The following is a 16,107-nucleotide window of genomic DNA, read 5'->3' on the forward strand; positions in this document are numbered from 1 at the left end:
TTGCGAAAAAAAAAAGTGTCTCCAATGACACTATGGAGATACACCTGTATATCGATACGTCTGAAAAAGCACCTGATGAGAAAGTCATATACTTTTAGCGATATTTGAGAGTTGTTTTTTTTTTCTCGAAATTTAGCCGTTTCCAATACCAGTTTTTTATTGCGATATTTAGTTTTTTGTGCAATTCTAGGGGTAATGGAAACGCAGCTAGTGGAGGCTCCTGACTGCAGCTGGCCGAGTCAATAAAAAACAAAAAACAGTCTCCTCCTTCTAAATTAAGAGACGAGATCAGAAGAGAGAGAGAGAGACGAAGGGAGAGACACAGCGACCCCCTGCCCCCCCCCACCCAACTTCCCCACCATTCCCTTATCCTCGCAATCAGTTTGCCAGTGAACCAACTTTGGTCCGACTTGTGGCTTCAGAGGAAAAAAAACCCCGTTTGTTCATCAGTAGTTCCCGTAGTTCCTCCCCATTAATCAACGTGCGCGTCTCATATGTTTGCCAGTAATGGTGCGGGGGAGGGGGGGGGTGACATCGCCACAAGCGTGCCTAGCGATGATGATGATGATATTTGGGAGTCGCTCTAATTGGTCCCTGGTGCCACGCGAGCTGGCTATTTTTCCACACGGGACAAGATGCCGAAGCACCTTCATCCGTCGCGACTGCAATCCCGCCCGCTTCCGATTTACCGTGATCCGAGACGGGTCCTCAGAGAGGAAGTGGCTTCCTGCCTGACACTTTTTTATGGGTGAGGAAAGTGGTCTATCTCGGGAGAGAGAAAAAAAAAAAACGAAACAAAAAGCCCGGCCGCAGCGAGAGGGAACGCAGGGGTTCAACTACGACCCCTGGGCGACTGCGGCAGCCTCCTCGGCTCCTTTCCTCGCTTCTGTCTGGTAAGGCTGACAACAACAGCAATAACAACAACAACAACAATAACAACAACAACACGACCCACCCGGGAGCAAACGGAGCGCTGCTCTGCGACTGGGTGAGCGCGGAGCGTCGAATCTCCAGGATGTTTTTGGCTCGGGCGGCGCGACGACGTGCGGCTGCACAAGGCCTTACCTGTTCTGCCCCCTTCGCTGCAGAACTTGTTGGTTTAATCTTAGAGGAATGCGGTATCCCCTCTGACCCCCCTCGCCCTCTACTCCCACACACACTCACACACACACACACTTTACATACGTCCCCCGGCGGGTCGAGGAGAGAACAGGGCCCGCCGGAGACCTGTGTGTTTTTTGGTGACTTGCGCTTCTTACCGGGGGAAACACCGAAAAACAAGAGGGGGTGGGATTCAATTCCGAGTCCGCTTCGAGGGGGATGTGTGCCGGCGCATCGAAGGGCGACAACAGCAGAGATCAACAGCCGACCCGCAGGGCTCCCGGTTGCAACTCGTCTCCAGACGTTCTGCTTTTTCGCTATTAAACGTTTTTTCCAGACGGCCGTCATGTGTTGGGTTGCACTCGCTGCAGTGTGAACAAGTGCGTGTGTGCATATGTGCACGTGCATGTGTGCGCACAAGCCTCCGAGGGCGTCCGTGACAGAGGGATCTGTCCGCTTGATTAATGCTCTCACTCAAACTGGCACCTGGAAGCAATCCTCCCCTCGTGCCGCCCCCGTCCCATGTACACCTCGCCCTGCCTGCCTGCCTGCCTGCGTGCGTGCATGTGTGTGTGTTTGCATTCCGTACACCCGTACACTGCGCGCTCAGAGAGAGAGAGAGAGGGGGGGGGGGGGGGGGCTCGGGGTGGGCGCGTACAACAGGAGGCGCAGATGGGGCCGTAGTTTGGCGTGGGGGTGGCGGTGGGAGCGGAAGGAGGAGAGGGAGAAGAAAGGAACGGGTTCCATCAGTGGGTCGGGGGGGACAATAGGTGAGCGTGCAGGGGGTGGCTGGGCGGGGGGGGGGGGGTGTCATTAATAGCGCGCGGGGGGGGGGGGGCCTCCTTTTCTTCTAATTCGCTCAAATTACCCACCCACGCAGCGGCGGCAGCGGAGGAGGGGCGCGGCAGGGTCGAGGTGTGAACACAGCAGATCAAACACACCTGGAAATCAAAGTGCCCGCCCTCTGGGCAACGCCCACGCTGGCGGCTGGGGAGGGCGGGGGGCGGGGGATTGGAGGTTTAATGGCGGTCCCCCGGCTCCACCGTGAGGGCCCCCGGACGGAGGGGAAGTTGGGGATTTGGGGGGGGTTCCACGCGTGTTCTTTTCATGTGAAACAATGGTGAGGATATTAAAGAACACCCCCCCCCACCCCCCCCCAACATCCCCACCCACCCACACCAACGGATACATGAAAAGGAAGACGGGGGGGTGGATGCGACATGAAGGGGGAGATCAGTTCGGAGGGCAATCGAGTCGCGGCGGCGAAGGGAAGCTCGCAAAAACCGCCTCCCATATGGCAGCGCGGGGGTGGCCGTTTACCGTCATCTGTCCTCCCCTCCTCCTCCCTCCCCCCTTGTCCCCTTCCTTCCTCCCTCCATCCTCTCTCCCCCCCTCCCCCCCGAACCCGCCCACGCTTTCAGGAAAAGGCCGATGACAAACGTGACGCTCGGCGGTGGTTGGGGGGCGGGGGGGACAATCAGAGCACAGTCGCCCAGCAGCAGCAGCAGCAGCAGCAGCAGTGCACCACCTGTGACACACACACACAGTACACACACACACACACACACACACACACACAGTACACACATGGGGTGTAACGTGTGCGCGACACTGAAATGAAATATGCCCCAGAGACACAAAAGGAGGCCTGCAGAGTGCGCGTGTGTGTGTGTGTGTGTGTGTGTGTGTGTGTGTGTGTGTGTAGGTGTCTTTGAACTCCTGAATGGTGATATTGACGAGTCTCCGGGGAGACGAGTGAAGCTCGACGCAACGGTGGCGGCAGTTCTCGTTTGTAAAGTGGCCCCGGGGAGACGAGCAGGCGGGGGGAGGGGAGTGGGGGCGGGGGGGCAACACACATGCACCTAATTAAATGCAGCTAAATTGATGCGTTTTGATTTGTTGGCAAAAACAAATGTTCATTATCTGCAGATCAATTGTTTCTATGTGCGTTTTGAAAACAGTCGACTTTGAAACTGCAGGTTCACTTCCATGAGTTGCTGCACTGATGCTTCCGCCTCTCGCACTCTCACTGCTCTTGTAGTTGAAATTCTGTATTTGCGTTGACCGTGAATGCATATGCATCCCTTGGCTCGGCTTCAATTGTGGTCATTTTTAATTTTTTTTTTTTTGGGGGGGGGGCCTTTTTCTTTCTTGCTGTCTTTCTTTCTTTTTTTTAATTTCCCGCTGTGACTTTTACTGTAATTTTCATTTACAAAAATAAGCGGCAACAACAGCCGAGAGTCCAACCAGGCTGTATTTAACGTAATTGCTGGCCGGTGTGGTGTCGTGTAGGCTTGTTCCCAGCAAGGCTGCTTTTTTTTTCTTCTTCTTCTTCTCCCTTTCGATAAATGCTCTCCAAATTAAGCTGTGCGTGCGTCTCATTAAGAAAAGGCACCGCCAGCTTGATTGATTGTGCTTGTGTGCATTTACGGACGTGTAACACATCACTGTCCCAATTATTCTAAATTCTGATTCTTTTATTTTGTTCCGGTGTTACATTTTTTACTGTGGCACTGTGAAACAAAAAGTGAGCAAAGCTGCATTTTGTCACCAGAGATATTTTTTCAAAAATGTATATTTTTTTTTAGTATTTTATACATGTTAACAAAGAATTAAGAAATAAAACATGCAATGCTCTTTTTTTTTTGTTTGTTTGTTTTTTGCAATGTTTTTAATCTTCTCGGAACAATTCTCGGAGTTCCCTGCTCCAACTCTGACAGGAGGGAAAAGTTTTTCCGCCAATTTCCGCGTGTTTAGCATCGCTACTGAACTGCTCGCTCTCCGCCGCTCGTTTTTGCTGTCGTTTTTTCTTGTTGTTGTTGTCTTGTTTTTTTTTTGGAGCTGCCTCCCTGCAACCGAAGCTTCGCGTCCTTTTGAAAACTTGTAGCTGCTGTGTTTTATGCTGATCCTCCCCCGAGCTGTTCCAGTTAGCGCGCGTTCAAGCCAATCGTCGTCGCGAAATCCGACGACGACGGCGACGAGCGGCGCCTTGCGTCTGATCAAAGCCGACGTGCGTGCGTTACACTGCGTCTGATCCTCGGCGGAGTTGGCGCTCCGTCTGGAGCGGAGCCCTGTCACTCACCCAGACGGCTCCCCTGTCTTACAGTCGTCTGTAGTCGATTTTTTTGTTGTCGCGCTTAAAAAGTTTTCCCTTTTTCTTTTTTTCTTCCTCCGTCAACTGTTGCGCCGCTCATTCTATTTTCTGTCTTTTCCCCAAAAGAAATAGGTCTCTCTTTTCCTTTGCTCTCTTTCTCCCTTCCTGGACGGGGACCAATAACGGGCCCTTTTTTTTTTCTTCTTTTTTTTTTCCACTTCTGTTCTCCTGATGCTGAATGAGCAAAGGAGGATCCCAGTGGAGCGGGAATATTTTATTACAGTGATATTTTTGAAAAGTTCCTCGGCGCCCTCGTCTTTCTTCCCCTCTCGCGGCAGAATCTTAGGATGCTGCAACATTTTTGTCCGTGTGTTTGTGTGTGTGTGTGTGTGTGTGTGCCGTGAGTGAGTGAAAGGAAACAGCTCACACAAGAGCAAAAAAAAAAAAAACCCAAAAAAACAATTCAAAGTTACGGCTCAATGATAGGCTGGGAGCTCCGGTCCTTTGAATCGTATTGTTCTCTATTTATTCCTGCTCGGGATGACGGGGAAAATAAATAAATAAAGCCAAATTGGGACAGAACGCGGGCGCTGGGGTCTCAGGAGGTTTACTCTCCGCATAAATAAAAGCGGCAGGCAATTTTTTGCTGACAAACGCTTTTTAATGTGAGGGCGTTTTTGTTTTTGTTCTGAGTTTTCTGGGTTTTTTTTTTTTTTGTTGGAGGGGTGGGGGTGAATGAAGCTGGGCCCCTCTTTGTTTTCTTATTTATGCCGATGCCGTCGTTTTAAGGCAGGCACAGCGTGTGATTTTGTCGCAGCTTGAAAAGGTGAGGGAGGTGGAAAAACGGGGGGGGGGGAGAACTCTGGGTTTTTTCCGCTTAAATTGGAAGAACGACTTCATTCGTTTCCACAAGTTCCCTGGATCGAAAACGTCGGCTCTTCCCCCGTCCCACGGAATGTCGCCTTCGCAATGAACACTGCATTACTGATTGCACCTACACGCGCGCACACAAAGCGAGACGGATACGCGCGCCCATTTCCTGCACGACCCTGCAGACGCAGCAGAAACAGCAGAGTCGGTCTCTCTGGTAAACAAACGGCGAGAGGCTGCTGGGAGTCTTCACCGGGCCTCCAAATTACAGTCCGGTTAACCAGAGTCTCTGAGCCAGCCCCTTTATTGCCTCACACATACATGCACTGTATATACACGCCCCCGCGAGCACGGTGCGTCGCGCACATGAAAGGCGCTATGGAGGCGCATATACAATTGGCTTCTAATGGGAGCTTGTCTGCGCCACACTTGAGCCAAGAGTTAAGGATTTTATAGACAGGAGACAGACTGAGAGGTGGAAGCCGGGGCCCCCTGAGGGCCCATCATAAATATTACCCAATCATCAGGCTCACAGTGTGAGGCAATTACCGATGAAAAGAGAACCCGCGCGCTATAAACACAGACTTAATGTTTACAGCCTTAACCCTGTGTTCCTCCGCTCTGATTTTTAAAAGGTCCCGCATGATGTAAAAATTCCACTTTACCAACGTTTTCTCGCTATAATGTGCCTTAGCCTGTCAGTGAACTCACCAGAAATGAGGGAAAAGTGCATCCTTTCCCCTCCCCCCCTTATCCCCACTATGCAGAAAGTGCATGCTTAAAACGTGTGGTTGTGGAGTCAGCCCTTTGTGATGTCACAAAGCTCAATGATACCCCTTGAAATTAAGATTAGCCAGAGTCAGTCATTCCAATCTCCACTAGTGGGGTTGCGTTATTTTGTGCCTTTTCAAAAGAAAACCAGGAAAGGGGACAATAAAGCTCGAGTTAGTTTTTTTTTCCCCAGGAGGCAGTAAACAGAAGGTTTTATTTGCTGCCATACTCGGGATCTACAGAGTTGTTGGCTAATTGATCATACAGAGCAGCTTCATGGTGACCCGGGATGAAAAATAAGATTTATAAACAATATACAGCTAGAATATTTACTGCTTTCCTTGGTTTAGTTTCCGAAAAGGTTTTGAGGCAATCCTTGGGAATTGGTTGGTTGGGATGGTTGGGAAAAAGTTTCGCTGGAAAGTCAGCCAAAATCTTTTTTGTTTTTAATTACTCGTTCACTCAAACGCTTATTAGAGTGTTAATAGCTTCTTAATTAGCAACTACTGGGAAGAGTTCGGCTGGCTCCCTGGGGGGAAAACACCAGAACGCAACAGAAGTGATCTACGACGCCTCGGAAACCCGGCTCAAACGTTTAAGATGAGCAGCTATCGTGAAAATGGTCCGCCGTAAATTTCCCGGCCCCGAAAGTGACAGCGCACTCCGAGCAAAAGAAGAATTTAATTGTCAGCCCGAGACCACATCCCAGCATCCCCATTGCCAGCATTTTTTTTCCCCTGCCCTCGGAGTGACGTTGAAATCCTCAGATGCCGCGACGCGCCACCACAGAATGTGTTCGAGATGGAGGGACAGCGTGAATGATGTCCCCCGTGGGACGGCGGTGATGAGAGTCCTCCGCTTGAGAGTCGATTAAGGCGCAATAAAGCTGGCGTCACCCGGATCCCGACACAGACGCAACGTTAAAGAAAAAAAAAAAATGGAGCCCCGTCCTGGAATAACCGTCAAAGCTCTGAGCCAAAGTGTGGAAAATATCGGGACTGGGGTCATATCATCAGACAATAGCCATCTATCTTCAGCGAAATAATGTTTTCCCCGGGCTTCTTAAGTTGTTTTTCTTTTATTTGAACTCTCGTTTCCAAAGATGACTGGAACGGGATTCATCGCCGTGGAGATCTCTGGCTTTGGGACGCTTTTGAAAATCTGTCCAGCCACCCCCTTTTTTTTTTTTTCTCTCCTTCCTCCGCGCCCCCACCTTGTTGTGAGTCACTCCTGACCAGTAGCCTAATAGGCCCAGCGTAATTACAGACTAAGGTCGAAGGACTATTTCTGACTTCTGATGCGTCTGCGGTGACATTTTGTCTTTCAGCGAGCAAACGCTAAAAATGCAGCGCACGTTCAGGCCTCTCCGAGGGTTCCCAAAAGAAAAGAAAAAAAACATTTAAAATCCTCACAGGGGCTCCTCGGGGCAAATTTTGACATTTGGGGGTTTGGAAGCCGGTGTGCAGGGTTTGGATGTATGTCTTCAGGTTGCAGAGTTCAGGCTGAGTGTTTTGGAGGGGGCTCGGAGCCGCTGGCCGGCGATCAGGAAAAGATCAGGAAAAAGAAACAGGGGAACGATCCAAACCCTCGGAAGTCGAGGCAGTCGGTGCGCGTGCGGTTCCTGCCCCCACGAAAACGCTGTGTTTTCATTTCCTGTTTATCTGATTGGCCGGTCTCTCTCGGACAAAAAACGGGCGAGCTGTTGGCCGCCCTTTGACATCGATTGCGCCCCCCCCCCCCCCCCCCCCCTACCAGGAGTCGGATCGCTGAAAGGCGTGCCAGGACTTTGCGTCCAAGGTGGGCTCGCTTACCGTCGGCAAGGCAAACAACAGCGGGCGTGAGGGAGGCGGCCAAGGAAAACAGATAGTATATTTAATATGTTTCAAAAAAATATATATATACACGGTACATATCGTGCGGTGGCTGCGTAGCGTCTCTGTTTATGTCTGCGTCCAATTGGGCGTCCATGACAGACGGACCTACTCCGTGGCTTTTTGGAAGCCGCGCACATTCCTCCACGCCCGCGGACCTCGACGCACATCCATGCGTGCACGCGCACATACATGTTTCCTGAGCTCCCGCGGCCCTTTTTTCCTTCTTCCCAGAGCCCCGACACGGAAAGCGGCGCGTGAAAACCAGCGAGCGATAGCCGATAGCCCCCCGGCGAGTGCTCTGTCTGGGCCGCCGCCGCCTGCTTGGCCTCGCGCTGCGTCGTCACTCTATCTATCTCGCCGGTGCCCCCCCCCAACCCTCTCCTTCGCCTCGCATAAATCATCCCCACGATCCCGCAACGCCGACAGGGAGAACAGAGAGAACCCCACCCCACCCTCTACCACCCACCCTATAAATCTGGTATTAGTTTTACTTCGCATAATGAACACGGGGCCCTAAACGGTCCTGGATACATGAGAACAGCGTGTCTTGCAGATGTACTGTAAATATTTTGATACTAGCCGGCTAGTTTGCAGAGGGGAAGTGGACCAGTGAAATGCACAGAGGAAAGTGGGGGGTGGGGGGTGTAAAGTGGAATGTTGGCCTAGCCCGAGAGTCTGTATTGTCTTTAGCACCTACAGAGGGTCCCGGTCCAAGAAAAACGCTCTTTACAGGGGTTCCTGTTCCCAGCCCAGCGGTCCGGTACCACTCCCGGATATACGCCGAGTTCCCCCCGAACCAATCCCTCAAACTGGTCTCCAAGGAGGGGCAGGGAGGGGAGAGGGGGAGACTCATTGTTTGATTAATAGCGCCATCAGACCTGATTGAGTGATAGACGGTTTGAAGGGAAAACCAGCACGCCCTCAGAGACACGCTGGGCCGGGGAGTCTGGGAAACGCCAGCGTTTTGATCGCTGGGAGCGCTGAATTAAAGCGAAGGGCTAATAATAGCACGGCTAATGACACAGTGGCCACATGCAGGGGGGTGTGGGGGGGGGGGGGTTGCAGTTGATCGTGACTTATGGCCATAAGGAGGTTTTTATTTCCATTTCCGCTATGTAAAAGGCATACACGCTCACATTCAAATGTGGAAAAACTGAATGGCCTCGTCCCCGGGCAGCTTCTCCGAATCCCCATCAAAAAAGCCACACACACGATGGCAAATCCAAAGTTCTAGTTCTGTGACAGCAGGTGGTGTGTGTCACATCAACATCCAAAGGTTCCCTGGCAAACAAGGAAAGGGTTCTAAGCTTGCCCCCCCACCCCTCCTCAGTCACTTAGATCTGTCATTGAGGCTCCTTAATGGCAACCTTCATTGCGTATCGCCGCTTTATTTTCTCCTTGCTCCATCTACCAGCCCGCAGAAGTTCCTTTTTTTTGTGGGGGGGGCTATTTTTAAAGTACAAGTGATCTCAATTAGGGACCTCCATGAAGGCAGTAGGCGGCAGACAGTCAGGGCAATAAGACCAGAGAGGAAATTGTCTTTATACCCTCCCTCTCTCTCCCCTGCCACAAGCAGCGAGCAGCCGCCCCCTCCATGTCTCCATCTCTTTCCATGCTGCTCTTTTCAGGAGCTCAGCGGAACATCGGGGTAAGCTTGCGCATTTGCCCCCAAAAAATACAACACCCAACCAAAAAAAAACAATGGATTGCGCTCCGCGAGCTCACTCGTTTTGGGCATACCTGAAAGTAAAACCTCCCGCTCCGCCGGTTGAAAACAGTTTCCTCATCCGCAAGACCGCAGAGCGTGCCGTCCTCATCCTTACACTTTGACCGTGATGTCACAGGCTTTGGTCGACAAACAGTCATCAAAGGCTTAAGCAGCTGATCCTGGATCAGCGCGCGGACGTGCTACAGCGAGGTCGTGTCGGATGAGGTCACGGTCGGGGGGGGGGGGGGCGGGGCGGTTTCGGTCTGACGTCATCCTGCTCCAGCTGGTGCCTGAATCCAGTCCAGTCTGACTGACCCGACAGTCGGAACGCGGCGCCCGTTCTCGATTGGCTCGCCAGCAGTGTCACTTCGCTGGTGGCCTGCCAAACGTGGAAACATCCCCGTTAAGGCCTGGACCTCGTCACGGCCTTTCCTCTAGAGAGCTATAATTAAGCGTCTTGAAAAATGCACCGCTATGAGAAGTAACCTTAATCCTGAGTCTCAACTGGCTGTACTTTTCCTCTTGAATGACGAGAAAATGCCCAAAAATCAGCGCATTACTGAGCTGGGGGTTTTGGAGGGGGTTTTGTACGAGGGTGTCATCAGCATATAGTTGTATCTTATTTTAAAGCACTTTTTGTCCCGACATCTTTGTGAATGCAGTCTTGCCCACACCTTCACTGTTTTTTGTTTTGTTTTGTTGTTGTTTTTTTTAAAAAAAAACATATCTGTTTGGATACAGTTTGGCCTCAAGCAAATTCTTAAGTCACGAAAACCAGAGCTAATGCAAAACTTCTTCCGGAGTGACCATCTTCCAAAAGGTCTGCTGCTCTACTGGTGCAGTTTGTAACAGGGAACTGGGATTTTATGGCTCATCCCATTTTTTTTTTTGACGTCATTTCTTTGTGTGCTGTTTGTTTTTACGACTGCATCACCTCAGCAACAGTGAATAAATGGCCGGAAAAACAAAAATAGTTATACCCTGGTCCTTTCCAGGGCAAGTTTTAAGTTTTTGTTCAAAGGATGAGAGGCATCAGGTGTCATTTTACTTTGTTTAGTTAAGTTTATGTGCGGTCTAAAAATGGGCCATTTCTGCTTTTCAAATTGCTAACCAATGTGTCCTTAAAGCTTATATCACCCCCTCTTGGTGTGGCATGCACTTTACATCCTCCATAATACAGCTGCATCTGGACACGAGACTATTTTAGAATACCCTAAGTGTGTGTGGGGATTTCGGTTGTTTTAAAACAGTGAGCCAAATAAAGTGTTGAAAATTTCCTGCACACGTGTGGACAAGGCCTACACGTTCGTGTTCATTTGCGTCACGCCAGAGGAGACAGATGTAAAAGCATTAATGCCGCACGGTTAGTTTGCTGTCAGCGTTACGCGCAGCTTGTTTGCCTCGGCTCTCCGCATTAACGTTTCCCACAGCCTCGGCGACTCCAAGTGGGCAGAGGGACAGAATCTTTCATTACACGCTTGATATCTCAACAGGAAAAATTAGCTGGAGAGTGTCAGCCGAGTTTGGTTTTTTATTGAAAACAAATAATTGAAACGGAGAGGCAGTAATACTATATTATCATAAATCAAAAAGTGCAGCACATCCTCGGCGATGTGGTACTCTGTGGTTCTGCTCTGCAAGTGACTTCTCCTACTGTGAAATGACTCCAAGCCAGTGTAACACAGTAGATGAATAATACCAGAGCCGGGGAGAGAGAGGGAGAGACGAGACGACGCAGCTGTGCACAAGGCGAGCGGCAGCCAAACTTGAGTGAAAAGCTTTATGCTAGATTTATTGCTACATAATATTAAATCTGTTGATACCGAGCGGGACGAGTCCGACATCTGAAGTCCAATTGGAGCGCCGTAGCGCTTTGTTTGGCCTTTCCATCACGGCCCCAGCACTTCAAACAGAAGATTAAAAAAAGAAAAAAAAAGAAAAAAAAGAAACGTGGTGGTTGCCATACCTCCAACTGACAGCGGGTCCTACTGTGTGAATGCGGGCCATATCCGGCAAGGGGGGTTCGAAGACAGATGAAGGATGTAAATAAAAGAGTCAGATGGCGCAAACACTCTTTGATGAGATAAGTTTGTCAGGGGTTGGGAGCCTGGGTGGTGCTGGTGTGGGTGTGTCTCTGTGTGTGTGTGTGTGTGTGTGTGTGTGTGCGTGCGTGTGCGTGCGCACGTGCATGTGTGTGGTTATTGTCTTCCAGCAGCAGATGGGAAAATTGCAGCGAGACTGATAAGTGTGTGCGGAACGTGGTAATGAAAATGGGATGTGAGACTCTCAGAATGGCCCCATTGTTTCTCTTTACAAAAACCAACTCACTGCAAAAGTAAAATAAAACCCCCCCCAAAAAAAAAAAAAAAAAAAAAAAGTTCAGTTCAGTTCAAACAAGTATGCCTTTACAACCATCAGTCAGATGAAACTGGGTGCATGGAATGGACTCGGGGGGGTTATAATTACACCCCTAGCATTTCCCTAATTATATTCCACAACGGCATTATGTTTTCCACATTACCCCGGCTGCTTATTTCACCGATGTTATCGAGGCCGAAGCCGAACTGGGCCCGCGTGAGTGACTGAGTGAGTGAGTGAGTGACTGAGTGAGTGAGTGAGTGACTGTGAGAGTGAGCAGCTTCCACGGCTTCTGCCCCCCGGCCCTGCTTATCGCCATTACGGATTTGATTAGGACTATTTGCATTTATCCATCCGTGAATTGCCAGCTGATCTTCGAGAGCGTCAGACGGACGATATTTTCTAGCGTTTTGGGCCGTGCAAGGGGGAAGTGTAACTCAATCGCTCCTGTTCCCCCCCCCCCCCTTCCTCCCAGTCGCCGTGACGAGGTGCCAGACTCATGTCAGTGCTTTCAGACTTTTCATATGCGCGCAGACACACACACACACACACACGCACAGACGTACACATTCTTATGAAACTGGAGATATGACTCTTTTTTCCAAGAGGTTCTTCGGGCTCTGATACGTGTAACGCTTGGCTAAAACACAGGCAGCGGGACCCTCAGAACCTGACAGCTGCACCACCCAGTAGTCCAGCTTTTTGGGTTGTTGTTTTTTTTTTTTTTTTTTTTTTTAAACGTATCAAAGGCCTTTGTCTTAAAGACTTACTGCAATAAAAGCCTTTTTGAGCAGCGATGGAAAAAGGAAGGCAGACTTGCAACGCACGCACGCACGCACGCACACAAGCTGCTGTGTGATGTGGCACTCTGCTAAAGAACTCATTGGGAGGCTGATGAGTAAACAGGGCAAGAGGGCGGGGCGGCTGATGGGAGCTGGCTGAGGCGTGCAGTCTCACAGAGGGTGAATGATGCCCTCTACAGTAGACAGCGGAGGGGCAGGCGAGAGCAGGCCGACTCTCTGAGGAGAAATGAGACTTTGTTTTGAAGAACTACAGACCATGTTTTTTTTATTCAAAAATAAATAAATAGATAAATAAATAGACAAATAAATAAATATACAAATAAATAAATCTAGATGTATATACATATTATCATTGTAATAATTTCAGTCTCAGTTGAAGAGCTTGTGTTGAGATTGTGTATTTTTTTTTATTTTTTTTTATTTAGACTTTGGACATTTCTTTTTAGAAATAATTATTTCATCCAAAAATATATATTCAGCTTTAAGCAACATGAAACAATATTGCAGCAATTTACACTTTCAATAGTACTGCAAAACGGTAAACATTGCTGCAAAAATTTTTGCTAATGTAAAAAAAAAAAAGAAAAGAAAAAGAAAAACATCGCCTGTGACTCTTGAAGTATGATTTGTTTAAAATTTGTGTTTTATTGCCATTGTCCAAAAGAATTGGAGATCTTCAAAAAAATAATAATAATAGACTTAAATACAAGATATTGTGGTTGCGGCTATACACTGTTCAATTCAGGGATCACGTTTCACCGCTGTTGCATATGGATAAAGCGCTGGCCTGCGCGTAATTACGCATCTCCAAAGTGACCCCGGAGGCGGGGAGCGGGGGGGGTGCTCCATGTTGTGGCGCCGCCGTTCTCGGCTGGATGAAATTGTAGTCAAATGATTATTTTACAAGCTCCGTCATGCGCGCACCACTTTTCTTTTGCAATTTTTTTCCCCCGCAAACTAGATTTACTTTTTATCTTTATTTATTTCAGAGGGGGGGTGAGGGTTAAAAAAAAATTAAAAAAAATTCACACAGACGGCTGCTCGAGAAAATACCTGTACACCTGCGTGCGCGAGGACAAGAAAAAAACATCGCGCGCGCTCTCTCTCTCTCTCTCTCTCTCTCTCTCTCTCTCTCTCGCGACCGGCTGAAACTCTACTCCGGTCTCCTCGCGCCTCTACCTGACTCACCGAGCCCGCCGTCTCACTTCCTCTCTTCACTTCTCACCCTCCTGTCCTGTAGCTGCGCTGCCATCGCGGCCTGACGCATGCATGCGGGCTTTTACCGAGAGGTGAAACAAACAAACAAACAAACAAACAAACATATTAAAAAACGAAAGAAGAAATGACCGTCTCAGAACTTAGAAGCGCGCGGTCGGTCCTGAGGAGCCACGGCGTGCCGGTAGGTAGCACCGAGAGAATTAATTATTATTGTTATTATTGTTATTATTATCATTATTATTATTATTATTATTATTAGTCATTTATTTATTTTCGTGGACGCCGGAGACTCTCTTCCTCCTCGTCGTCTCTTTGAGCTTGCGCGCGTAGCGGCGGAGCGAACGGATCTGACTCCAGCGGGCACCACGTGTTGGCGGAGCCGCACCGGCGCAATAATTGCGGGGGCCGCTCGAAGCTTATACACACACAAACCACACACAAGCGAGCGCGCGCGCGCACACACACACACACACACGTGGGAAACCCCGGCCCTCCGCAACAACACTAACCGCGTTTACTGCTAAAAAAAAATAAAAAAAATAAAAAAATAAAAAAATAAAATAAAGGGGATTCTATTATCCGCCTCCTTCATCTCCTTCACCGGCATAAAGGGAGCGAGGGAGACTGAAGGTTAAAAAAAAAAAAAAAAAAAATATGACTAATTTGAAGGCGTCGCGTGGTTCTAAACATCGCCGCCGAGTATTGTTAAAGCGTGCCGCTTTGAAAAGTCTGCGTGCGTGCGTGTGTGTGTGAGAGAGAGAGAGCGTGTGTGTGTGTGTGTGTGTGTGTGTGTGTACATAGCCTCCGGGCTTTCTGGGAGCCTTTCAGTTCGGCACAAAGACTTCAATGACGCACCTGGAGCTGCGCTTTGACTTCTCTCCTAAAGGAAGACAGACTACCAGGGGCAAGAGAAAAAAGAAGCTTCTTAATCGACTCTTTGACTTTGGCTCCGTGCTTCTTCTTTTTTTTTCTTCTTCTTCTTCTTTCTTCGTTTAAGCGTGTAGCCCATTAGACGCTTTTGGAATTTTTTTTATTTGATGTTATTTATATCCACACACGAGCTGCTCCGCCCGCGCGTCCCGGAGAAGTTTGAGGGAGGTAGGGGGAGAAGGGGGGAGGAGGAGGAGGAGGAGGAGGAGGAAGGCTCGTCGTTTAAAACATCATCAAGCTGTCAAGGGTCCGGGGGTTTGCTGCTGCGACTTTTTTTTTTTTTTTTTTTTTTCTTCTTCTTTTTTTCCCCCCCTCTTTTCGCCGGAGAGGTGTGTTTTTTATGTCGTTTGAAGGGAGCCCGCAAAAGTTTGCGGTGGAGAGGCTTCCTGAGGACGGCGCAGACGCGCGCAGGGCTTTTCGGCGGCGGCTAGCTGCGACTTCTCTGCCCCCCTCCGCCCCCCGAGCCCCCAGCGCGAGCGGCGAAGGGGAGCCCGGCGAGCCTTCGGTTGCCCCCCGTCGGTCGGTAACCCCCACGCTGTTGTTGTGATGCGCATTCCCGTAGATCCCAGCGCCACTCGGAGGTTCAGCCCGCCGTCCAGTAGCCTCCAGCCGGTCCCGGGGAAGATGAACGATGTGAACTCCCCGCCCGGGCAGCCTGACGCGGCGGCGGCGGCGGCGGTGCCGAGGCTGCGTCCGCACGAGAACCGCAGCATGGCGGAGATCATCGCCGACCACCCGGCCGAGCTGGTCCGGACCGACAGCCCCAACTTTCTGTGCTCGGTGCTGCCCTCCCACTGGCGTTGCAACAAGACGCTGCCCGTCGCCTTCAAGGTGAGTAGCCGCGTCCTCGGCCAGCTGCGTGATTAAAGTGCGGTCAACCACAGTGCGGTTTGCGGGTTTTTTTTGTTTTTTTTTTACAGTAACAAATACATTGAAGTCCCAAAAATATCACGTCAACAAATCAGTGAGAGATTTGAGAACAAAAAAAAAGTAGCGGGGGAGGGGGGGGGGGGGAAACATTTCGTCGTTTTTGTAATTGTCTGTTGTTGATTATGTTCTCTTGTGTGCCATTTTGGGCTCCTTGTCATTTTAAATGTGTCATTAATTCATTTCTAAGCGCTGGTCCTGATTAAAATCACAAGTTGTGTAATGTGATCTGGTAGTTTTGATGTCACTTTTAGATCTTTTCTTTTTTTTTACCCAAATAACTGAAATTTGCCACATTAAATTGGATTGAAGTCCTTTTGTGTCAAAAGCTCGAAGTAAACCAGCTCACACTGTTACCTTTTTATAACTACAAGTTCATTTGTTTTTTTTATTGTGTTTTGTTTTTTCACCCCGAAGCCCAAAGAATCAGATTTTATAACACAAACTGTTTCC

At 49.5% G+C, this 16,107-nt stretch overlaps 1 protein-coding gene across 4 annotated transcripts in view; it reads left to right on the forward strand.

The window, feature by feature from the left end:
• Positions 1–16,107, forward strand: part of LOC142879988 (runt-related transcription factor 2-like) — a 44,480-nt gene that overhangs the window by 5,066 nt on the left and 23,307 nt on the right. For 2 of the 4 annotated variants that reach the window (XM_076013582.1, XM_076013584.1), the window contains exon 3: positions 15,290–15,558. In XM_076013582.1, coding sequence (XP_075869697.1) covers positions 15,290–15,558 — 269 coding nt within the window. Of the gene's footprint in view, positions 1–13,837; positions 13,979–14,994; positions 15,559–16,107 lie in introns of those variants that run through there. The other 2 variants (XM_076013583.1, XM_076013586.1) reach the window with 2 other exon arrangements.

Source organism: Nelusetta ayraudi, unplaced genomic scaffold (genome assembly GCF_046127955.1).
Source record: "Nelusetta ayraudi isolate G7.1 ecotype Tasmania unplaced genomic scaffold, CSIRO-AGI_Nayr_v1 ptg000151l, whole genome shotgun sequence".
NCBI lineage: Eukaryota > Metazoa > Chordata > Actinopteri > Tetraodontiformes > Monacanthidae > Nelusetta > Nelusetta ayraudi.